Source organism: Balaenoptera musculus, chromosome 1 (genome assembly GCF_009873245.2).
Source record: "Balaenoptera musculus isolate JJ_BM4_2016_0621 chromosome 1, mBalMus1.pri.v3, whole genome shotgun sequence".
NCBI lineage: Eukaryota > Metazoa > Chordata > Mammalia > Artiodactyla > Balaenopteridae > Balaenoptera > Balaenoptera musculus.
Window position 1 is genome coordinate 106,172,385 of NC_045785.1, and position 25,631 is coordinate 106,198,015.

The 25,631-nt window shown below is 40.1% G+C and overlaps 1 protein-coding gene and 1 long non-coding RNA gene across 11 annotated transcripts in view; both read left to right on the forward strand.

Moving 5' to 3' along the window:
* The window catches only part of LOC118897873 (phosphodiesterase 4D interacting protein), a 218,171-nt gene that overhangs the window by 80,471 nt on the left and 112,069 nt on the right, over positions 1-25,631 (forward strand). For all 10 annotated transcript variants that reach the window (XM_036857374.1, XM_036857557.1, XM_036857384.1 and 7 more), the window contains 4 exons: positions 16,660-16,736; positions 20,001-20,124; positions 20,260-20,435; positions 23,541-23,658. In XM_036857374.1, the coding sequence (XP_036713269.1) occupies positions 16,660-16,736; positions 20,001-20,124; positions 20,260-20,435; positions 23,541-23,658 (495 nt within the window). The remainder of the gene's footprint in view (positions 1-16,659; positions 16,737-20,000; positions 20,125-20,259; positions 20,436-23,540; positions 23,659-25,631) is intronic.
* Positions 3,626-5,526, forward strand: LOC118897926. The gene is made up of 3 exons (XR_005020573.1): positions 3,626-4,049; positions 4,431-4,497; positions 4,806-5,526. It is a non-coding gene; the product is annotated as an uncharacterized LOC118897926 (long non-coding RNA).

Below are 25,631 nucleotides of genomic sequence, written 5' to 3' on the forward strand. Positions count from 1 at the left end.
GGCACATTCTTTAGAAACTAAAGTTAGTCACTGTTCAAATGCAAATGATGTTTTTTAGTGAATAACTCTACATTGTGTTAAGGTCAGACTAAAAAGAAAAGAAGGAGCTCCAGTAAAATGATATCCATTTTCAGGGTGGTTTTTACCAAGATTGTGGCAGGAAGAGGTGGCATTGTCTCATTGATGTATCTGCCCTAAAAGGTGGCATTGACCTTATTTTTACTTGTGAAACAGGTGCAATTGCCGTGTGGAATGTGATAGAAACCAGGCTGTCCTTATCCCCGTACATTGCCCTGTCAGACTAGTGCTGTCTGGTGTAGAACTCCAGAAATTCAGAGGAAATTGAGAAATATTCAAACTTAAAAATTAGAACTTAAAAATTAGCAAATGAGGCTAATGAGAAAAGGGCAGTGGAATTGGGATTTTTAATTTGGGGAAGAACAAACTCAGAGGTGACCTAATAATAAAGTTTAGAAGTCTCAGTATGTGACAGACAGTGATTAGCTATGCTCTGTCTCTGCAAGAATAAAAACAGGTTGATCCTAGTTGAAATCTAAGCATTAGGCCTCGTTCATTTAAAAATATTTATTGAATATTCAATAACACCTACTATGTTATATTCGTTGTACCTACTATATTCATTCACCTACTATATTGATAGTACCGACTATGTTCCAGGTGCTATTGGAGGTGGTTATAATAATAATATAAATGAACAAAACAGATGAGCATTCCTACCCTCATGAAATTTATATTCTATTATGAGGGGGCAGACAATAAATAGATATTAAATAACATATGTAGAATGTTGGCAAGTGATAAGTCCTAATGGGGAAAAAAATAGTAGAGTAGGGTAAGGGGGTCAAAAAGTATAAGAATGGAGGGCAGGTTGCAGCATTCAAGAGTGGTCAGGGCAGGCTACATTTAGAAAGTGGTTTTTAAAACACATTATCTCACAGTTTACGTGAGTCAGCAGTCCAGGCACAGCTTAGCTGAGTTCTCTGCTTAGAGTTTTACTAGGCTACAACCAAAGTAATGGCCAGGCTGAATTCTTATCTGGAGGCTTGACTGGGGATGAATCTGCTTCTGAGCTCGCTTGAGTTGTTGGCAGAATTTATTTCCTTGTAGGACTAAGGGCCCAGACTTCTTGCTGAATGTTGGCTAGAGACTGCCCATAGTTCTTTGAAGCCACCTACTGTTCCTTGCCATGTGGACTTTCCCCACACATTCACGTCATCAAGGCAGCAAGGAGAAGCTCTAGAGCAAGTCAGCTAGTAAGATATTCTTAATACTTAACATAGTCACAGGAATGACAGTACATCACCTTTGCCATATACTATTGTTTGGAAGCCAGTTACACATCCTGCTGTACTCAAGGTGGGGATTACACAAAGACATGAACACTGGAAGGCAGGGATTATGGGGAGCCCTGTTAGAGACTGTCCACCACATGATTTTCCTGTAACTTTATTATACAGATATGAGATGGGAAGGGAAGTCAATAAACATGAGAATGACCAGTGGATGGAGGAAGATTTATTCATGGGTTTACCGTCACAGAATTTATAGCCTGTAAGGCTGACCTGAGGCAATAAAGCCATCCCAGATTGGTGGTCTCTATGCTGAGCTCCTTACTCACCCTTTGTACTTGGCTGTTTGTGTTGCCATTTCCTTTGCTGTTTCTGTTTTCCTCTCTCTCTCTTTTTTTTTTTTTTTGTTTAATTTAACTGTATTAAGTGTACAGTTTGATGAATTTTAACAAATATATATATCTACCTATGCAATAGCCACCCCACAATTGAGATATAAAACACTTCCATCACCCAAAAAAGTTGCTGTGTGTCCCACTGGTGCCAGTCCTTTTACATCTCTGACTGCTGGAAACCATTGATCTGCTTTCAGTCTATAGTTTCATTCTGTCTATTCTAGAATTTCATATAAATGGAATCAGGGAGTATAGATTCTGGTGATAGGCTTCTTTTGCTTAGCACAATGATTTTGAAGTCATCTACGTTGTTTGTATCAGTAGTTTACTCTTTTTTATTGCTGAGTAGTATTCCATTGTATGAATAGAATGCAATTTGTTTATCCATTCACCTGTTGATGAACATATGGATTGTGTCCTGTGATTGGCTATTATGACTAAAGGTGCTGTGCATATTCATGTACAAGTCTTTGTTGTATTTCTCTTGGATACATACCCAGTAGTAGAATTGTTAGGTCATATAATAATCATGTATTTCAATTTATAAGATACTACCAAACTGTTTTCCAGAGTGGCTATGCAATAGAAAATAGTTTTTAAGCAACAACCTAAAGGAGATGAGGAAGTTAGCCAAACAGATAACTGGGAGGAGACCATTCCAGGTAGAGAAAGAGCAGGAGAGCCATGGAGGCTGAAACAGCATGAGAATGGGCGAGGATGTTGGGAGATGAGACCCCAGAGGTAATGGAGATGGTGCACATCAGATAGGCCCTGGTAGATAATTTTAAAGACTTCAGCATTTACTCTGAGTGACAAGATGACACTCAGCCAGTGACAGTCCTATCTGACTTTTGAAAGATTGTTGTAGTTACAGTATTGAGAATAGCCTATAGAAAGGCAAGGGTAGAAGCCAGAAGGGCTATTAGGAAGCCATTGCAGTTGTCCACATAAGAGATGGTGATCAGACTAAGGTAACAGCAGTTAATGTGGGGAGAAGTGGTGAAGGTAACACCAACAAGATTGCTGATGGATTGGATATGGAATGTGAGAGAAAGAAAGGAATCAATGACGTCATCAGGGGTTTTGGCCTAAGCAACTGGAAGGATGGAGTTGCCATAATTGAGATAGGGAAGGGTATGTATAGAGCAGGTTTGAGGGTGGAGAGTAGGAGTTCAGTTTTGGACATTTTATGTTTCAGATATTTGTTGGACATTTCCAGTGGCAATATCATGTAAGTGGTTGAGTGTATAAATCTGAAGTTTTGGAGAAAGGGTTGGGCTGGAGATATAAATTTGGGAGTCATCAGCATATAGATAGTATTTAAAGTCATGAGACTGGACTTCCCTGGTGGCGCAGTAGTTAAGAATCCACCTGCCAAATAGAGACACAGATGTAGAGAACAAACGTATGGACACCAAGGGGGGAAGCGGCGGGGGGGTGGTGGTGGGATGAATTGGGAGATTGGGATTGACATGTATACACTAATATGTATAAAATGGGTGACTAATAAGAACCTGCTGTATAAAAAAATAGATAAAATTCAAAAATTCAAAAAGTAAATAAAAAAAAAAAAAAGAATCCACCTGCCAATGCAGGGGACACGGGTTCCAGCCCTGGTCTGGGAAGATCCCACATGCTGCGAAGCAACTAAGCCCATGCACCACAACTACTGAGCCCACGCTCTAGAGCCTGCAAGCCACAACTACTGAGTCCATGCTCCACAACTACTGAAGCCCAGGTGCCTAGAACCCATGCTCTGCTACAAGAGAAGCCACCGCAATGAGAAGCCCATGCACCACAATGAAGAGTAGTCTCCGCTCGCTGCAACTAGAGAAAGCCCATGCACAGCAACGAAGACCCAATGCAGCCAAAAAAAAAAAAAAAAGCCATGAGACTGTACAGATCACCAAGGGAGTTAGTCCTACCAAGGTGGAAGATAAAAGGACCAAAGACTAAGCCCTGGGTCACTCTAACATTAATAGTTTGGGGAAAGGAGGAAGAACCAGCAAAGGAGATGGAGAAGATACAACCAGTGAAGTGGGAAGAAAACCAAGAGAATCTGGATTCTGGAAGCCAAGTAAAGAAAACATACAATGGAAGAGAGAGGGATCAACCTTGTGAAATGCTGCTGATTGCTCAAGTATATGATGACTAAGAATTGACCTTTGGATTTGACAACATGAATGTCATTAGTGATCTTGATTAGAGTAGTTTTGGTAGTGGTAGAGGCAAAAGTCTGATTGCAGTAGGTTTAACAAAAAATGGGAGGAGAGGAATTGGACTGATTACGTTGAGGAGTTTTGTTGCAAAGGAGAGCAAAGAAATGGAACAGTAACTGGTAAAGGTAAGGAGTCCATAGAAGACTTTTTAAAAGATAGATAAATAATAGTATGCTTGTGTACCAGTAGAATTTTCCAGTAGAAAGTGAAATATTGATTAAGGAGACTTTCTGGATGCTACTTTTGAGAAGTAGAGAGAATGGGACCTAATGCCTAAGTGGAAGGTTTGGCTTTAGATGGGAGCATGGATAGTTATCTGTGGTCACACACGGAAAGACAGTTTGTGAGCACAGATGCTAGTAGATGATGGATAGATATGGTGGGAGGAGACTGTAGGGGTTTTCTTCTAGTTACTTCAGTATTCTTAATGAAGTAGGAAGCAAGCTTTATTCTCTCACTATGTTTTTTTTCTTTTTCTCACTATGTATTTTCAAATATATTCCTAGAGTGAGTCAGTCTCCCTCATGTGTGCTAAATCCTGCTGACACATCCTTGTTCATGCCTGGAATACCTGTATCCTTTTTCTCTGCTTATTCCAAACCCTACTCAGGTTTCAAAGTCCAACTTAGATTCTACCTGCTCAGGTGGGCCTTTCATCATAACCACTCCCTGAAACCATCTTTTACGCTCTGTGCTCTTCCAGCAGTTATAGTTCAGACATATTATTTGGCACATGTTTAATCCCTGGCTGGCAATTATCTTTCCAATGTATACCTTGCTTATTTCTCCTTCTAGATTATAAGCACTTTGTGGGTTGGATTGATCTCAAACTTACTCTATTGCCTTTAACATTCTCTTCAACATTGTTGAGCCCATAATAGAAACTCAGAAAGTTGGTGTTGATTGATTGCAAACACCCTGGAAGTTGCAGGTGAGGCTCATCTGTACATGTGAAAGAGGAGGCCACTTTTCCATCCTTTGATGTCCCCTCCACCTGAGAGCCCACAAGCTGGCTTTGGAGCACTGCAGGTGAACCTCCAACTCTTCCTGGAACGAAGAAGTCTCTCCAAGAGAAGGGTTAGCAGAAGTAGGAAGCAAACGACTTGAGAAAAGAAACAGTATAGGAAGAGGAAATTCTTGACAGTGAGAATGGTTTAAAGAGGGTTGTGTTTTTATTTTTAACAGCACCCATTCATTGGATAAATAATCATCTTCCATGTGTGGGCACTTCTGTGTATGGGCACTGTGCTAGCAATAGGGATGCAATGGTAAGGAGATAGAGGGAGTCCCTGCCCTCCTGACACTTGCAGTTTAGTGTCTGAACATAGTTTGAGTAGTACTGTGACCTTACTTCTTCAGTGTGGTGCCTATCACCCCCTAGATAATTTTGCTTCACTTATAATTAGCTAGAGTCACTTCTGTATTTTGTTGGTTGATGAATACCATAACCCCATAAAACTCTTACAGGTGCTCTTAGACCATGGGGTTAATTGTGATGCAGGTCAGGACACGTCTTCATGTAGTGTACTTAAAACTAGTACATCTTTTTTCTAACATTTTGTAGAACAGCACTGTCCAACAGAAATTTAATGTAAGCCACAGGTGTAATCTATCTATCTATCTACACCGGGTCTTAGTTGAGGCACGTGGGATCTTAGTTGTGGCATGCGGGGTCTAGTTCCCTGGAGCAAGGAGTCTTAATCGCCGGACCACCAGGGAAGTCCCCACAGATGTAATTTAAAATTTTATAGTGACCACATTAAAAGAAAAGTATATTAATGTTAATAATGTATTTAAAATATCATTTCAACATGAAATCAACATTTAAAAAATCATTAGGATTTTATGTTCTTTTGTTGCAGCTAGTCTTTTCCATTCAGTGTGTATTAGGTCTTTGAAATCCTTACAGCACATCTCATTTTGGACTAGTCATACCTTAAGGGTTCAATAGCTTCGTGTGGCTTGTGGCTGCCATCCTGAATGGCACAACTTAAGAGTCTACAGTCTAAGTGCTGCCCCTGGTCTCAAGCACAGGTATAATTTCAGAGGAGTTGCCTGATCATAGGACCTGGCTTCAGGACACAGACAGGCTTCCAAGGGAGGAGTGACTGCCAGGTGTTGGAACTTAGGTTCCATTTTGTAGTGTAAGTTTCAATGCAAGAAAAACTGTCCTGGACGTTGCAGAATACCAATGAGTGGCTTTATTCATTTTGGAGAGTAGATCAAAGCAAGTGTCGATCCAGAATGGAGAGCTGAATTTGGGGATAAATGTCAGATCATGTTAGATGCCACAGATAATTTAAAAATGTTTAGATGGCCTTAGGTTTCCTATGTACCAATTTATCTGTAGAAAAATTAATATAATTTTTATACTTTATAACTCCTAATTCTGTGCCTGCTACCCAAAGGGAAGTTAAGGAAAGCACAGGATGGTTCCCCTGAACTCCAGTTTCTAAATAGCTGAGGGAAACAAATCATTCTGAGCATCCCTTTTATAGCCCCTTCAGTGGGGTCGGGTTCCTGTCTCCACACAAGGTGTCCTGGGATTGTAGGGGCTCCAGCCTCACCCCTGACTTTCACAAGAGGCCTGCACTTTTCTAAATTAAGCCCAGCCAGTCCTATTTATGAACAGAGAGGCTCCAGCCAAGTGAGAGAGATTCGTCCTGCTGAGGAATGTGCTGGGGACAGGGAGAGAATCACTGAGATCACTGGTATTTATATGGATGTTTTCTCACTTGCCAGCTCAGTTGAGCCAGATCAACAGAGGCTTTTGGGACTCGACCAAGATTTTAACAGAGTGACTAATAAGGGTTTAAGCTGATCATTGTGAACACCAAGGCAGTGCGTATATTGGGACCTCTGAGCTCAGAGTGTAAATAAAAAATGTCCCAGACAACTCATATTTTTCCCCATATTTTTAAATGGACTTTATTTTTTAGGGTAGTTTTAGGTTTGCAGCAAAATTGAACAGAAGGTACAGAAAATTCTCGTATGTCCCCTGCCCCCCTCCCAAATCACAGCCTCCCCCACCATCAAAACCCAAAGCTTTTAGTTAATCGTTTTATCATTTAACCTCATTTTAATCTATCTTTCTTGGGTTCCTAAACTCAAGGTTGACCAGAAATACCGATCTCTGCTTATGATTCATACATCTTACTACCTTTGGGGAAACTAATGTTTATTGAACACCTACTATATGTCAGGTATTTTCATTTACATCCTTTCATTTAATTTTCACAGTATCCTTGAAAGGTAGTGATTGTAAACACCTGAAGGAACTACAACTTAGGTTAAGTGACTTACTTCTAGAAAATAGAGGATGAACTATGTGGAACTGTGAAAAATGGTTGAATATCTGCACTTTCATATGATTCAACCTAACAGAATGTGATAGTAAGTATTTGAACCCAGACCAGTTTAGTTCTAAAGTCTATACTCTTCACCATACTGCTGCCCTAAGTACAAGATTCTTTATTTTCCCTTGGCAGCTCTGTAGTTTCAGATTTATATTCCTCCTCCCTTAAAAGATTAGAACCAGGGAGCTGAGAGGAAGGGCAACCCAAGGTATAACACATGTTGAGTTGGGTCTAGGAATGTTTCTTTGGAGGCTAAAGCCAGGAGTTATAGGATGGACTTGCATTGATTTATGCATCTGTAACTATTTATATCTGCCACCTGTGTGTATTTCCATGCAGCTATTTGATTCTGGGTCTCTTTTGTTTATCACATTCTACTATAATTATCTGCTTAATTGCCCCCATAGGCTGTAAATTCCCTGAGGACTGTGATTGTGTCTGCCTTGCTCTTTTTAATACTTATTAGAGTGCCTTACACATCCAAAGGAGATGCTCAATAAATATTTGATTTAAAAAAAGTGAATAAATAAATGCTACCGTCTCACAAGTTAGCTACCTGTCTTCTGCCTAGTGAGTACTCTTTCTGTCTGTCTCTGTCTCTGTCTCTCTCACACACACATACGTGAGCCCTGGCTGTGTCTGTCCAAATACCTAGCCACCTTAGAACTCATCCACAGCCTCAGTGCTTACTCAGAGGTGGGTGTCTGTGTTTGTCTAATCAAGGTAAACTGAGCTGGGAAGGAATTGGTATTGTTTTCAGGCCTCTACTAAGGACTAACGTGCTTTGGGCTTGAAAGAGTGACCTGAACAGAGTAGTTCTGCCATCCGGATGTAGATCCTGGTACTTTGTATTGTACAAACTGAAACTTTCCACTTGGTTATTTTCCATTTCTTTGGGGAGCTGGACACTAAAGCAGTCTCTGGCAGGAGAATGCCTGGCCTTGTAGTCTTCTGCTTACTGAGGCTGGGGACACTGCCCTGCTGTCCTTTCCCTGGCAATGAACTATTCTTGTCACATGTTGGGGCAACCTATGTGTCTAATTTGGAGCTTAATTGCACTAGTGGGGCTTCCCTGGTGGCGCAGTGGTTGAGAATCTGCCTGCTAATGCAGGGGACACGGGTTCGAGCCCTGGTCTGGGAAGATCCCACATGCCAAGGAGCAACTGGGCCCGTGAGCCACAACTACTGAGCCTGCGCATCTGGAGCTTGTGCTCCGCAACAAGAGAGGCCGCGATAGTGAGAGGCCCGCGCACCGCGATGAAGAGTGGCCCCCGCTTGCCGCAACTAGAGAAAGCCCTTGCACAGAAACGAAGACCCAACACAGCCAAAAATAAATAAATAAAATAAATAAATAAATAAATAAATAAATTGCACTAGTGGATGACAATGAACCTGGAATCTGTAGAAAGGCAGGGGTTGCACCTCTGAATAAGGTCTTTCCTCCACCTGAGGGTCTGAGGACTTTTATGATTTGCATTTGAACACCTTCTGGCTAGGCGTCTTACATCAACAGAGAAGATGAGCAATGCAGGTGGTATAAGAATTCTTAGGGGCAAGAGGGAGAGGCTGTGATTCAAATTAATTGACTGTATAAAAACATAAAGCTCTGGGAGTGACTAGTCTAAGGTCACACAGTTAATGACAGAGCCAAATAGTTAGACCCTCTAGGGTCTTATTTTTGCTTTAAAACTAGGTGAATGAAAAGAAATCTCATCTACAAAACAACTCACTTGGAAGCTACTAAAATGTGTTTCTAGGGATTATATAGCAACCAAACCCTTGCCCCTTGTTCAGGACAGATAGAAGAACCCCTTATGAAAATATTCAGAACTTCACCCTGTTTTATAGAGCTAATGCTTTGCTCTAGTGGTTTCAGAGAAGTCTGGAAAAGAAATTCACTGTGAACAAAAATATTTCTGAACTACACTTTTCCTAGAAGGGATATGGTTCTAAAAAGAAAAGAAAACATTTTAAAATAAAACCCATCCACTAGAGTGACTTTTCACTTTGGGTTAATAATCAGGAATTATAAGAGGATCTCCTCACAAGAGTTTGAGACTCTTTCTCCTATTAAACTATTTCTTTTTGAATTCCTTTAGTCTACAGAATTGATTCAGAGTAAGATCTGGCCATATTTATTTTTGTCCCAAGTAAAAACTCTTCCATGATAACTAACAAGGACCTACTGTATAGCACAGGGAACTCTGCTCAATGTTATATGGCAGCCTGGATGGGAGGGGAGTTTGGGGGAGAGTGGAGACATATATATGTATGGCTGAGTCCCTTTGATATGTACCTGATACTATTATAACCTTGTTAATCAGCTATACTCCAATATAAAAGGAAAAGTTAAAAAAAAAAAACTCTTCCATGGAAGGCCTGCTTTTCTCTGGCTTGTTTTCGTACTGTCTTACAAAGGTGCAGTACCCATTTCCTTCACTCACTGACCCTAATTCACGTCTTATCACACTGAAAAGCACTTTGGTTCTGGCAAGCTTTAATCTCCAATGCATAGTTACTTGCTGATGTTATCAATGAATGTATATTGGTATGCTGTCAAGGTTTTTTTTTTTTTTTTTTGAGTACTCTTCCCCCAGCAGCAAACTCTGAGGTATAAAGTAAGACATAATCCTTGTCATCAAAAGTGCTTGAAGATCAGTTGAAACACACACACACACACGAAGTTAAATACAAAAACAAAAATGTAAGTTAGCAATTCAAGACAGATGGTAAAGTGTTTATTCCATAAACATATATGGAGAGCTAATGAGGGCAAAGTACTTTTCCAGATATTAAAACCTAGAAGGGAAGCCAGACATTTTAAATAACTAATCAAAGCAGAGTGAGTTGAGTGCTATACTAGAGATAGGTGTCAGATGACCGAATCCTGGTTTACTCAGGACAGTCCTGATTTTGCCAGTTGTCCTGGTATAATTGTGATAGTGCCTCTTTTCACTTTCAGAAGAGTCCCAGTATGGATGCTAAATTATAGTCATCTTAGTTGTAAACAGTGGAAGTGAAGAGAAATAAATTATTAAGTTCTGACTAGGGGATTAGGGAAGGTTTCCTGGAAGGGGGAGTGGGGGGTGTTTGAACTGAACCCTAATGAAGAACAGTTTTAGAAAGAAGAGAGGGACTTCCCTGGTGGCGTAGTGGTTAAGAATCCACCTGCCAATGCAGGGGACATGGGTTCGATCCCTCGTCCGGGAGGATCCCACATACTGCAGAGCAACTAAGCCCGTGCGCCACAACTACTGAGCCTGTGCTCTAGAGCCCGCGAGCCACAACTACTGAGCCCTCGTGCCACAACTACTGAAGCCAATTAGAGAAAGCCTGTGCACAGCAACGAAGACCCAACGCAGCCAAAAAAATAATAATAATAATAAAAAGAAAGAAGAGAGAAGGCATCACAGGCGTCAGAGGCTAAGAGCAACGCAGGCAAAGCCTTGGTGACATCCAAGGGCACATACATGATTGATTTCTCAATCAGCAGAAGCCCTTAGTTTAGAGGTGAAGAGCGTGGCCCCACCAAAGGCCAGCGGTGTCTTGGAAACTATCTTGCCATAAACTACTATCACCCAGAACTCTGGTTTTCAGAAAAGATAGCCACTGGATAATGACTGATGTCATCGCGATGCAGTGTCAGACCAGAAGGGTGCAGTTCCAGCTGGGTAAAGTGAGCAGGGAGGGGAGGGAGAAGAAGAGGGAGTGTGAGGCAATGTGAGAGTTGAAGGAGACTGGAAGAGGGTAGGAGGTGAAGTGAGAGAATTGTGATTTTATTAGCTCCGACTGCCCAGTTAAAGAAGTCGCAGATTCCTCTCTAAAAGAATCTTGTTTGTAGTTTATTTCTGCAGATCTTCCTTCCTCCTTATGACCCAGTTGTATTCTGAGTCCCCCAGGTTTAAGAGGCAGGTTTATTTTCTTTATCCCTCAGTATTGGGAAATGGACTCAGCACCACTGTTTTATAAGTCTGGTGGCTGAAAGGAGCTGCTATAGGGAGCCAAACATTCTTTGCTATCTGTGACCATAGTTTAGGGAATTACAGAGGTGAAAAGGAAAAAATTTAAAAAGAATGTGGATATCTACCTTTTTGTGATGAAAATGCCCTTTCTAACTTTTCATTAGGAAATTTTTCAAAAGTAGACAAAGATAAAGAGAACAGTGCCTCCCATGTACCTGTCCCGAGTACTGGGGACCTGTGTACCTGTCACCCGCTTCAACAGTTACCAACATTCTGCTGTCTCTGTCCTCCCTGCTCCTCACAGCAACTCTCAGACACCACAGAACTGCATCTGGACAGACATCAGAATGCACCGCTAACCAATAAGGTCTTTGTTTTTAACCATAACCACAATACCATTATCGTACCCAAAAACTTAAAGATAATTTCTTTTTTTAAATGTAATAATAGTCTTTTTTTATTTAAAAAAATTTTTATTTCATATTGGAGTATAGTTAATTTACAATGTTGTGTTAGTGTCAGGTGTACAGCAAAGTTATTTAGTCATACATATACATATTCTTTTCCCATATAGGTTATTACAGAGTATTGAGTAGAGTTCCCTGTGCTATACAGTAGGTCCTTGTTGATTATCTATTTTATATATAGTAGTGTGTATATGTTAATCCCATTTCTATCATTTTTTAGATTCCACATATAAGTGATATCATATGATATTTGTCTTTGACTACTTAGTATGATAATCTCTAGATCCATCCATGTTGCTGCAAATGGCATTATTTCATTCTTTTTAATGGCTAAATAATATTCCATTGTATATATATATACCACATCTTTATCCAGTCCTGTGTTGATGGACATTTAGGTTGCTTCCATGTCTTGGTTATTGTAAATAGTGCTGCTGTGAACAATGGGGTGTGTGTTTCTTTTTGAAGTATGGTTTTCTCCAGATATATGCCCAGGAGTGGGGTTGCTGGATCATATGGTAGCTCTATTTTTTGTTTTTTAAGGAACCTCCATACTGTTCTCCATAGTGGCTGTACCAATTTAAGATAATTTCTTAACACCATCTAATGCTTGGTCCGTGCTCACCTTTCTCTCTAAAATGTCCATTTTAAGGTCTGGAGATCTTAATTAGTAACTCTGAGTCTCAGAGTAGACTAGGCCCAAGAGTAGAATGGCCCTTTTATGGGGGAGGATGAAAGGTAGGAGAGGAGGCTGGAATTCTTAGCTGTATTTGGAATTCTACTGGTGACTTGAGTTGCCCTGCGGCAAGTTATTTTTCCTTTTCCTGCCTCAGATTTAGCAACCTTTTATCTTCAATGGGTTAATAATATACCTCTTAGGGAATATTCACGATTTAAAACAGAGAAGGTCTTTTAAAGGCTTCAGATAAAAAGTTTTTCTGTACAATCACACAGCATTAGCCAATCCCTTTTTTCTTCAACAAACATATTGTCATTCCACTTCTGCCTAGGTGTATCTGTTCCTGTCGGTTGGTTGGTTCACTCATTCAGTGCATTTACTACACACGAAGTTGCAAAACACTGAGGGCCTCAAGTTAGTCACAGCTGCTAGATATTTGAGTCAGGCATTGTGCTGGGTACTTACGTTATTTCATTTACCCCTCACTACACCGCTCAAGGTAATTTTTGTAACCCCTTTTTATTGATGAGGAAATTATGTTCTAAGAGGTTAAATAACTTACACAAAAAAGGTCATCCAGTTAGTAAGTGGCAGAAATGGATTTCTGCCTTTCTAGGTCTGCTGTCCTGAAACCCATGTCCCAACATCGCAAAGCCAAAAGGCACAAGCTGACAACCAGCACACCTGGCTAGTTCCACCACACCGTCATTTTTCTCTGTCCCAAGGGAATCTGTAATTCAAAAGTGTAAAAGCGCAGGTAGAAAGACATAGCATTATTTGGTGTGTCAATATTGAAGTACAAAAGGAATGATAGTTATGAAAAATCAGAGGCATAAGAAATGGCTTTTAGTGGGGGAGATTGGTGGAGTGTGATGGCAGATAAGGCCGGTTAGGTAAGTTGAGGTCAAATTTTGAGTAGACTCCATTCTCAAGCTGAGTAGTGTAAAATTTAATTGCTATGCAATTAAAAACCATGAGAAGCTTTCTGAGTAAAGGGAGTAAACTAATCAGAGATATGCTTTAGGAAAAATTTAAATGGTGGAGAGGCTGAGGTTGGGGAGATCAGTTTTGAGACTATTCACTCTGATCCCAGTGATAAGGAAGGAGTACCTCATAGGGTGGTAACCATGGGTGCTGGAGAGGAGGGGCAAGATTGGAAAGAGATTTTGAAATACCCAGTGCTAACTTCTGTTAGAGATGCTTGAAGGCAATGTATAGTTTTGCTCTTTAGTTCAGATATAATAATGATGTTCCCTAGGTGCTGGACACTGCTCTAACTGCCTGTGTGATATGCAATATGTAATCATTATTATCATTTAATTATAACCACTATAATTTCCTAGGGCTTTTTGAAACATTTTTTATAATTTAATTGAAATAAAATTCACATACCAATACAGCCCACTCATTTAAAGTGTACAATGTACACATCAGTGTTTCTAGAATATTCACAGAGTTGTGCAAATATCATAGCAATCCGTTTTAGAACATTTTCATCACTCCACAAAGAAACCCCCAACCCATTAACCATCACTTCCCAGTTCCCCTATCCCCCCAGCCCTAGTCAACCACCTATCTACTTTGTTTCTCTGGATTTGCCTATTCTGGACATTTCATATAAATGGAATCATACAATGTATGGTTTCTGTGACTGACTTCTTTTACTTATCATAGTGTTTTCAAGGTTCAGCCATGTTGTAGCATCTATCATTCCTTTTTATGGCCAAATAACATTCCATTTTGTTTATCTGTTTATCAATCCATGGATGAAATTTTAAAAATTATTCTAGAATTTTGCTGTATCACATATCTGTGCTTGAAATAAGTGAGCTACTGAATGGACTGTAGAGAAATTTCTAGCTTAATACCATATTTCCTTATCTACAGTGACCTTCTCTACCCTTGTATATCTTACACATTAAACCTTCCCTGGGTTAGGCTATATCCTAAACTTCCTCATCAGTGATCACCTTTAGCATTTTAAATCCATACCTCAGAATTTTGCTCCTCTCAACTGGACTGCAGGCATACTGAGTATAAGAAACAAGTGTCAGACATCTTCATTATTCCCCACAAGACCTGATAAGTCCCTTTCCACATTAAGAGTGCTGTTAACAGTGGAGGAGAGGGGTCTGCAAGAGTCAGAGCAGACCCTTTAACACTCCCTGGCTGTGACCACACTTCTTTAATTTAAACTTCTCCCTCTCCCATTCCTAGAAGTGTCTTGTGGAATACTGGTGGAACACAGTATGCAAACTATTGACCTAGTTAATATAATGGGTAATAATGCTTCTAATCTAATGATGAAAGGACTGATACATTTTGCATTAAGATCTTTTTTTTTTCTTAAGGTGGTCAGGCAAAACCGTTTCTCTTTTGATTTTTAAAAAAGCAGTTTTGTTTTGTTTCGCTTTTTTTACGATTCCTGGTGTCACAGCTTCTGCTGGGGCAAAATTTTGAAAATCTCTATTTTTAAAAGGGATAGGCACATTGTGGATTATACGAGCAGTAGATCAATATACAGAGTTAAAATTGAAGCCTTGGAAAAAAATTTTTTTTCTATTTCCTTCATGTTGTATTTATATGGGATGATGGAGGTTCACTAAACTTATGGTCATCATTTCATGATGTACGTAAGTCAAATCATTATGCTGAACACTTTAAACTTATACAGTGCTGTATGTCAGTTATATCCCAATAAAACTGGAAGGGGGGAAAAAGTTATGGCATGTTAAATAAAAGGATAGAGTCTTAAAAAAAAAAAAAGAATCCTTGGAAAGGAATCAGGTCATTGGTTACTGGTTTCTTTTAACCCAATTCTATATTGAACTTTGCAGTACATACCAGGGTGGAAATCAATTCAGGAGAATCCTGTATTTAACATGGATTGGCGTTAAGACTGTTCAAGTGATGTGTCCTGAAACAAAACAAGCTACCAACACAGAGAAAATCTGATTAAACACAATTAATCTATAAACTCATTGTTAGCCCAGTCCTCTAGTTCTAGGTACTAATATCATAATGAAAGTTTATTGTATTTCTTATCATTTAAGTTCAGCTTCATCATTGAAACTTTTCCTTGGGTTAGGTAGGTGGATATTCTTCTGGAGAGTAGAAGGAGAGAAAGGTGCTCCCCCCACCACCCCCCCCCGCCCCCCCCCCCCCCCCGCCAGCCACCCTCTCTTGAGTATATGCATTTCCTTGGATATCTTGACAAAGAGCTGATAAGATTTGGTGATATGATAAGCAACTGCAGTTAATTTTGGATCCACTTCAGCTATTTTTGGAATTTAACAATTTATATATTTACTAACGGAGAATGGAGAAACGTGATTAACTATGCAGTCATTTTTCTACAGAAAGAGGGTACAGAGGGTTAGAATTTAATGCTGTAAATTGGAATGTACTTGCATTTCCATGTGGTAGATTTCGTAATGCCCATGAAATTACCTTGATCCACCAGAATAATTGATCATGAGATTTAGGATCTAACCTTGTGGGATGAAACTGTTTTAGCAGTTCTCTGTGAGACTTGTAAACTTTATTGTCTATTTGCTTGAATAGACATAGTGCTAAAGCCTAGAGAAGGAACTATATTTTTTCTCTTTTCTCTTTTTTTTTCTTTCTGTCCTTTTCATTTCTCTTTTCTACTTATGTAGAAGAATAAAGCTAACGTGAAGAATGTTCAGATCAGATTGCCTAGGATATCCCACCTTTGGTGTAATAATTTTCTTTCCTTTCTATGACATATGATTAATGTAATATGTGATTATGACTGAGAACTTCAGCTATCCTAGTCAGGGAGGGAAAACTGTTGTTCTTATAAGTAATAACAGTGAACACTTAAAAAAATTGAACTGTAGTTGATTTACAATATTGCATAAGTTTCAGGTATAAAGTGATTCAGGTGTGTATATATATATATATATATATATATGTTCTTTTTCAGATTCTTTTCCATTACAGGTTATTACAAGATATTGAATATAGTTCCCTGTGCTATACAGTAAATCCTTGTTGTTTATCTATTTTATATACAGTGGTGTGTATTTGTTAATCCCATACTCAATTTTTCTCTCCCTGCCCCCCCCCCCCACCTTTCCCCTCTGGTAACCATAAGTTTTCTACATCTGTGAGTCTGTTTCTGTTTTGTAAATAATTTCATTTGTATCATATTTTAGTGTCTACATAAAAGTGATAATATTTGTCTTTCTCTGTCTGATAGAGGGTCTGTGGCAGTTAATGACGATTAATGCCTGTGTACTTTTCAGAACATCGAGTTGAAGGTTGAAGTAGAGAGCCTGAAACGAGAACTCCAGGACAAGAAACAGCATCTGGATAAAACATGGTGAGTTGCAGTTTGAACTAGTTGAGCTCTTGGTCCTTTCCAGTCTGGCTCATTAACTGAGAGCAATAGAATTCCTTAACCTTAACTCTGGCATTTGAATGCTGCATCCAATTCAGAAACGGAAACAATGTGCTTTTCTTTCCTTGGGCGCCAATAAGTCTGAGAGATGTTGACATAGATTGGTAAATTCATCAGACCTAAGTTTATAAACTTCCCAGTCAGTAATCTACTGGTAACATCCAGGGCTGACATAGAGTTTGGCGGAAATGGGCACTCTCATATAGTGCTGATGAGAGTGTGAATTGTGATAACATTTTTGGAATGGGTACTACCTATCAAAATAAAATATTAACACTTCCCTTGATCAAATAATTCCTAAAAGGAATCTATTCCTTATAAATAAAAGCAAGAGTATGAAAGGATAAATGTATAAGGATATTAACTGCATCATTATTTGTAATGGCAAAAAAAAACTAGAAACAACTATACATCAATAGGGCAATGGTTGAAAACATTTTGATATAAACATACTGTGGAATATTATGTAGTCATTAAAACGAATGAGTTAGCTCTATATTATTGTCCTGGTGGGAAGTCCCTGATAGACTAAGTAAGGGGGAAAAGTGCTGAGTGATATTTAGAGTATAAGCCCCTTTGTGTAAAGACAATCTATGTGTACATGTGTTTGCTTGAATATGAATAGAAAAAAAACTGCAGGGTTACATACCAAACTCTTTAACATTGCCTGTGTCAGAGGAGTGAGAGTGGAGTTTGTGATGGGGAGAAGACTTGAATTTTTTTTCTTTATACCGTCTGTATTGTTAGGATGGTTACTTTTATAATTTACAGTTTTTATAATTAAAAAACCCTTAGTTTTTTTTTTTTTCTTTTTAAAATTTATTTATTTATTTATTTATTTTTGGCTGTGTTGGGTCTTCGTTTCTGTGCGAGCGAGGGCTTTCTCTAGTTGTGGCAAGCGGAGGCCACTCTTCATCGCGGTGCACGGGCCTCTCACTCTCGCGGCCTCTCTTGTTGCGGAGCACAGGCTCCAGACACGCAGGCTCAGTAGTTGTGGCTCACGGGCCTAGTTGCTCCGCGCGATGTGGGATCTTCCCAGACCGGGGCTCGAACCCGTGTCCCCTGCATTGGCAGGCAGATTCTCACCCACTGCGCCACCAGGGAAGCCCCAACCCTTAGTTTTAAATGACAAGTACTATTGAAATTGTTACTAAAAATAATTTTCAGATTATATCCTAGAATCAGTATACATTCAATATGATCTGGCGTTCCTTCTATCTCCATAGTATTTCTTTTTTCTTTTTTCTTTTTTTTAAATCTTCCTGATTATCCTTCTTTTTTTTTTTTATTAATTTATTTATTTTTGGCTGTGTTGGGTCCCCACTTCTGTGCGAGGGCCCTCTCCAGTTACGGCAAGCGGGGGCCACTCCTCACCACGATGCGTGGGCCTCTCACCGCCGCAGCCTCTCCCATTGCAGAGCACAGGCTCCAGACGTGCAGGCTCAGGAGTTGTGGCCCACAGGCTCTAGAGCGCAGGCTCAGTAGTTGTGGCGCACGGGCCCAGCTGCTCCGCAGCATGTGGGATCCTCCCAGACCAGGGCTCGAACCTGTGTCCCCTGCACCGGCAGGCAGACTCTCAACCACTGCACCACCAGGGAAGCCCCTCCACAGTATTTCTTGATGCTTAGAATGATAGTCCAGCAGTATCAGAATACTCAAACCAGACTCAGCTATACACAGTATGCTGGAATTACTCAATACTTACTAAGGCATTAAGTGAACTAATAGATTTTAGGAAAACTTATAATAACAGTTGAGTTACAAGTTTTCAGATTTGTGTAGTGCTTTTAAAAAAAAATTATGTCATTTCAGCTTTTAATTAGGAGGCATTATCCTATTTTTAGCAATGAGAAAACTAAGGTACAGAGTGTTAAAGTCTTCTCAAATGAGTGGCAGAGCCCACATCTTCTGGCATCAAGTCCAAGGCTCTTCTGACTTCACAACAGCTGTAGCCTATTAAATCAGGCATTCCTGGCTGTCTTACTCAGAAAATGTATAACTTCCAATCTCAAGACATTGTAGTTAGCTGTTGTCTATTGCATTTATCAAGGAATATGGAGTCAAAGTTGATGATTCCTGAGGTCTATTTAAGGGTCTTAGGTTATTCTCTTGACTTGTGTCCCTTGTACAACAAAGACCCTTCTACCGCCAAAAGGCTGCATAATGACATGGGAACTCAAGATAAATATAGTCTCTGGGACAGTGCTGAGTAGTGTCCACTATCGACCAAGGAATTCTATAATCTTTAGGGAAGTTCCATTTGGTCACCGTGGACACAACCTTCTGGGCCAAATATTAAAATACTACTGGGCTTGGATAGAGCAACTTTGATTTATCATGAGCCTATGAAGGTTCAATATTGTTCTCTGCCCTGAGAACAAGAAGATTGTCCATGGTTCTCAACAAATGGCTTAAAACAAGAATAAAACCAAACCGGAATTAAGATCATTCAGCACCTGATACTGCCCCCAAATTTCTAATCCTCAGACATCCAAAGGCAGCTGTTGTTAGCTATAAATAAGCTGGTGACACCTTACCCGCTTCATGCTAGCGCCTGGGCATTCATTCCTAAGGACATCAGAGAAGCAAAGCTGGGCCAGAACCCTGAGCTTCCATAGATTAAATGTCTGCTTTCTGCATGGGACTGTGGGAAAACTGGATAGAACTCTGGGTAGGTAGCCCAGATTCAGGACAGTCTATGGGTTACTGGCTGTAAAGGAGAAAAGCATTTCTGTGGCTGTCCAAATGGATATTCTATTTCAGCAACCTAAATGGAAGGAACAGTCTGAATTCAAATAGCAAGACAGGCAAGGAACTAGCAAAGCACTCTGGGAGAGCAGTCTTAATGGGAAAGTCTGGGGACAGATGATGGTGAACTTGGATGCTGAGTTCTAAACCATTTGATGACTACCTGCCTTTCAAATGCAAGATCCTTCTCTTGAAGCTATAGCAGTAATGAAGCCTCTAGGGAGTCAGGTATAGTCTGATTGACAAGCAACACAAATTAGAGTTCCTAAAAGATTACCTGAAAAGTTGGAAAGAGCAGTTCCACAAATAATTGCAGAGGAAAAAAATACTCCATTTTTATTTTCATCAATGGGACTCGGAATTACTGAAACAGCCTTAATGGGTCCACTTGCTAAATTATATGACTGGCTCTGACTGGCTAATGCTCTGTGGTTTTAGCACTGATGTGGAGAATCTCAACAGCCATAATGAAGCTGAGCTCCGGCGCCAGTTTGAGGAGAGACAGCAGGAGACGGAGCATGTTTACGAGCTCCTGGAGAATAAGATCCAGCTTCTGCAGGAGGTGAGTATCCACGGCTAAGGGTCCCCTTTTACCTCTTTTCCGACTGCTCTGCCTCCCGGCATTCACCTTTTCCCTCCCTAAAGTACCTATGTTTGCAGCCTTTCAGGTTTTGTTCTTTTCTCGTTCTTTTTGCAGGAATCCAGGCTAGCAAAAAATGAAGCCGCACGGATGGCGGCTCTGGTGGAAGCAGAGAAAGAGTGTAACCTGGAGCTCTCAGAGAAACTGAAGGGAGTCACCAAGGACAGGGAAGATGTACCAGGAAACCGGGTCAAGCCCAACCAATACACTGAGGCCCTGGCCCAAAGGGACAAGTAGGTGCTTTTGGTGCTCTATTTGCCATTTGTCTTTTGCCTGTTCTCGAGCCTGTGTGAGTATATAGCAGCTGCACTGTTCCCTTTGAAGGATTTACGGTGGACCTTCACCATTACCAAGACTTTATGGTTCCCACAAGTAAAGAAATCTCTTTTTAGGGCTGCGTCTTTAATAGTATCCATTAACAGAACTGAGTAGTTGGCAATCAGGAGACTTAGGTAGGTATAAGTAGAACAGTGGTCAAATGGTAGCAAACAAGAGACATGGATTCACTTATTCACATTTACTGAGCATCAGCTATATATCAGACACTGGGCTAAGCACTCAGGTTACAGAGATGAAAGACCCACTTCCTGTCATCAAGACACACGTTACACAATTTTAATAAGTTCTCTGATAGAAGTAACATGGGATGCTCTGGGGTGTATAGAATTGTCATCTATTCCAGACTAAAAGAGCAAGGTGCCATTGAAAGTGTCCTGAAGGAGGTGAAATCTGAGGTGAGTTTTGATGAGTGAATAGGAGTTAGAAGAAAGAGTGTAGGAGGTGAGTGGGGAGGGGGATTGTCCTGTACAGGAGGAGACACCATTGAGGGGAGATACAGGGAAGGGCATATTTCAAGACGTGTAATTAGTGCTATGTAACCAGAGCAGAGGGTCTGGGGAAGACTAATGAGAGATAAGCTGTATTGGGAATAGGGGGTCTGATTGTGCTGGCTTTTTTATATAGTAAGGAACTTGAATTTTCTCATAAAGTAAGTGGGCATTTGTTGAGGCCACCACTGTGTCTTGGTTACTGCAGCAACTTCCTAACTGTTCTCTTTACTTCTGGTTCTACCCTCTGCATTCCATCCCAATCTAACAATTCAGAGCAGTTTTGAAGTGGGAAATTCAACAATATGAAATTGACAAATAATTTAGCCTCCTCAATGCATGATACTATGGTGGCATAAAAAGCCTTAAGTGGTTTTTAACTGAATAGGTGAAAAACACACAAGGTACGCACAGTGACCAGTGTGATCTTTTTGAGACACAAATCTGATCATATCATTGCACAGCCATTTAGAAAGTTCTCCAACATCTTTAGGAGATAAAATCTGTTCTTAGTGTGGCCATCAAAGCCTGTTATGATCTGACCCCTGATCTCCCCCAGACTCATCCCCTACCGTGACCCCCTTCATGTATCACTGGTGCCGGACTAGTAATAATAATGACGACTAAGGTTTGTTGGGCTCTTACTGTACAGCTGAGCTGAGTACTTTACATTCTTGTTTAATTCTCCCATAAAGTTTAATTCTCTCATAAAGTTAACAATCCCATGAGATAGGGATTATTATACTTTATAAATGAAGAAATTGGCATATAGAGAGTTATGTAACATGGCTTCAGGCATTGCTGGAATCAAAACCCTAAAGGCACAGCGCCTCCAGAAGCATACTGTGCTATGTCAGGTCCCCAGAATTTTGCTCATGCGCTTCCTTCTGTGGGAAACGTATGTTTTCCCTTCCTGGTGAATTCCTAATTCGTTCTTCAGAACTCACTAAGGCATCAATGGTTACTTCTGTGAAGGCTTTTGTGACAGCAGAATTAAGTCTTTATATTGTTTTCTTTTATATGCACATCCATTAGTGTACAGTTCTCTGTGTGGTGTTGTATTTTCTTCAGATCTTCCCTGCTAGGTTCCCTGAGACTGTCTCAGTGCAATAAATGCTGTCAAACCAAAAAAAAAAAAAAAAAAAAAACGAAACAAATGCATACCTGACAAGTAAATTGAGGGAGTTCATATCAGATGGCCTTGAATAGCTTTGTAAAGTAGGAGACTAGGTTATCTGTAGAGACTGAGGGTCAAAGGGATGAATGAGGTATGAGCTTGAGAAAAGTAGAGACATTCTAGCACAGATACCGTGGGGAAGTTGATATGGAGTCCACATTCATCATCATAATTATCATTATAGCTTGCATTTGTATAAAGTTTTTAAAGTTCTTTCTGATCCCCAAATCTTAGCTGATCCTCATACCTTAATTTAAGAGATTCCTACTTGACTTTCTGACACCCTTCACCTTTCTGCCAAACTATTTTCCTGCCAAGGTGCTACCACTATCTTACATACACAGGAATAATAATCACAATCAGAAACATTTCATCTAGTACCAGCACATTTCCTAGGACAGGTATCTCTAGTACTCAAAGACTTACACACAGAGAAACAGCAAGATATGCCCTGCACGTAGTAGGTGATGAATAACTGTCGAGTTGAACCTGTGGTTTATATACATCAGCACAGCACGCATAGTCTTTGACAACTGAATTCTAGTCTGAATTTCCAGTCTCTTCTCCAGCCGTTGTCTTTTCCCACCAGCCTTTCCCCCTTTTCCTTTCCAGTGATGCTTCCCCATATGCCTCATATCTTCATGCCTTCATTCTTTCATTTAAGCTCCTCCCTCTGAGCCTGGAAAATAACCCAGTCTTCACAATCTCTTCTCCTGAGCTTCCCCCCAGACTCCTCCAAGTCAAATGAATTACTTCTTTATCTTTCCTCCTATAGCTCCATGGCAACACTCAGTGTACTATTTGGTATATACCTCTGGTGTGGTAGCACTTATTATATTCTATCTGTTGATATAGCTGTGCCTCCCCATTTCCCAAACTCTTGGCACACACACCAAAAGAACTTAAGTTTCTATAGAGCAGAGATTGTGTGTTTTCCAACTTTATATTCCCAGTACTTAGTAGTGTGCATTGAGTTATATACATAACGGTTACCTAATAATTGTTTTTTTGAATGGAACAACAATAACAATTAAAAAAACTCTACAACTTCTGGCCCCTATTCCAAGAATTTTATATCTATGGTCTATAGGTCCATGGATTGGCTTCAAGAGGTCTCTGAACCTGTGACAATGTAAGCAAAAAATCGTTTGTGTATATATTTGGGGGCTGGGGCACAGAATACATGGCTTACTGAAGAAAAGTTTCAAAGAGTTCAATGACTCAAAAAGGTAAAAACTTACTGTACTGGACCATGCTATCTTTGGAGTGGGCTGAAAAATAAAGGTAGTAATAGTACCATGGCCATAATTGTTCTTACTTTTTCTTTGCTCCAGAAGAATTGAAGAACTGAGTCAGAGCCTGGCTGCACAGGAGAAACTTGCAGAACAGCTATCTCAAGAGAAGCAACAACTGCTACATCTGTTGGAGGAGCCAGCTGACATGGAAGTGCAGGTGAGGTTTGGGCTGTACTTCCTGAGGCACAAAGCTTCATGCTTTCAGGAGCCCTACTTTACATTTATATGTATTAGTTTTCTATTGCTGTGTAAGAAATTACTACAAACTCAGTGGTTCAAAACAACATTCATTTATTATTCCAGTTTCTGTGGGTCAAGAGTCCAGGCATGGTTTAGTTGGGTTTTCTACTCAGGGTCTCACAAGTCTGAAATCAAGTTGTCAGCTGGACTGCTTTCTCAGCTAGAGGCTCACTTAGGGAAGGTTCCACTTCTAAGCTCCCTCAGGTTGTTGGAAGAATATTTCTGTGTGACTGTAGAAGTTATGGCAGCTTGCTTCTTCACAGCCAGCCATGGAGAGAGACAGTCTCTTGCTTCTCTCCCTTCTAGACACTCTTTTAAGAGGTTCACCTGATTAAGTCAAGCCCCTCAGTGTACTACACCTTTTGGTTAACTTAAAGTCAACTGAGTAGGGACCTTAGTTACATCTGCAACACTCCTTCACTTTTGCCATATAACAGTGCATAACTATGTAGCAATATCCCTCACCTTTGCTGTATTCTATTGGTTAGAAGCAAGCTACAGGTTTCTCCACACTCAAGGATGTACAAAGGTGTGGATATGAGGAGGTGGAGGTCACAGGGGCCATCTTAGGATTCTGCCTGCCACCCTAGTGATGTGTAACTATAGAGAATGTATAACGTGGTTTTAACGTTGAAGAGAGAACCCTCACTGCTGTGAAAATTATTGCATTAATCTGTATTGTTGTTCTTGGAGGTTACCTCAGAGGGAACTCCCCTCCTTCATTCAACTTTTAATTTACTAAAAAGATGCTTTCTGAAGGAACCCTAGAATCTATCTGTGCCCAAGCAACATACACAATTGCTAGGTATTCTTACAAATCTTAGATCAATGATAAAGCAAAACATGTGCAGCTTAATTTATTGGTCACATATACAAAGGTTGGAATCAGGATAAAAAGAGCAGTGCTAAAAATTAGTATAAAGCAGTGTTTCCTCACCTTTCCTGTGTCATGACAAAAATAGCAAATGATAATAAGAAACATGTAGAAAAAGACATGATTTACAACATAATCAAATTGCTTAGAACCAGTGACTTTTTCTCATTTTTTTCATTATCCACTGCTCTTTTTTATTACTCAAGTAATAAATAGCAATTACATAAAAGTCTGCAAATCCAAATAAGCAAAAAAAAAAAAAAAAAAAAAAAGAATTACAGTTTTCAATAGCTATGATAAGTATAGAAGAAAGGCAATGATTTTGTACATTTTTTAAATTGAGCCCCTGCAATAAATTCACTCATTATAATTTTAAAAAATAATGAATGATAATATTTATAAAGTGTAGCAGTAAATGGATGGAGCTTCTCACTTGAAAGTGACCATCCTGGGTGCTTAGGCCACAATGAGGGCAGAAGAAATCAATATCTTGGCTATACTGTAAACCCCTTGGACTCTGGATACATTTTGGTTGGAAAGCTCTGGATAACAAACTCAGGAAATGATGTGTATGCATATAATTTGATAGATATGAGTAAAAATTAAAGTTTATAGGCTTTTTGCAAGATACACATTGAAATGTATAGAAGACCCCATAACATTTTTTTTTTTTTTAATTTATTTTTGGCTGTGTTGGGTCTTCGTTTCTGTGCGAGGGCTTTCTCTAGTTGCGGCATGCGGGGGCCATTCTTCATCGCGGTGCGCGGGCCTCTCACTATCGCGGCCTCTCTTGTTGCGGAGCACAGGCTCCAGACGCGCAGGCTCAGTAGTTGTGGCTCACGGGCCCAGTTGCTCCGCGGCATGTGGGATCCTCCCAGACCAGGGCTCGAACCCGTGTCCCCTGCATTGGCAGGCAGATTCTCAACCACTGCACCACCAGGGAAGCCCCCCATAACATTTTTTAATTAGGAATAACTTGGCTGGGAATTAGGAGAAGTAGTTTTCTATCCTGATTC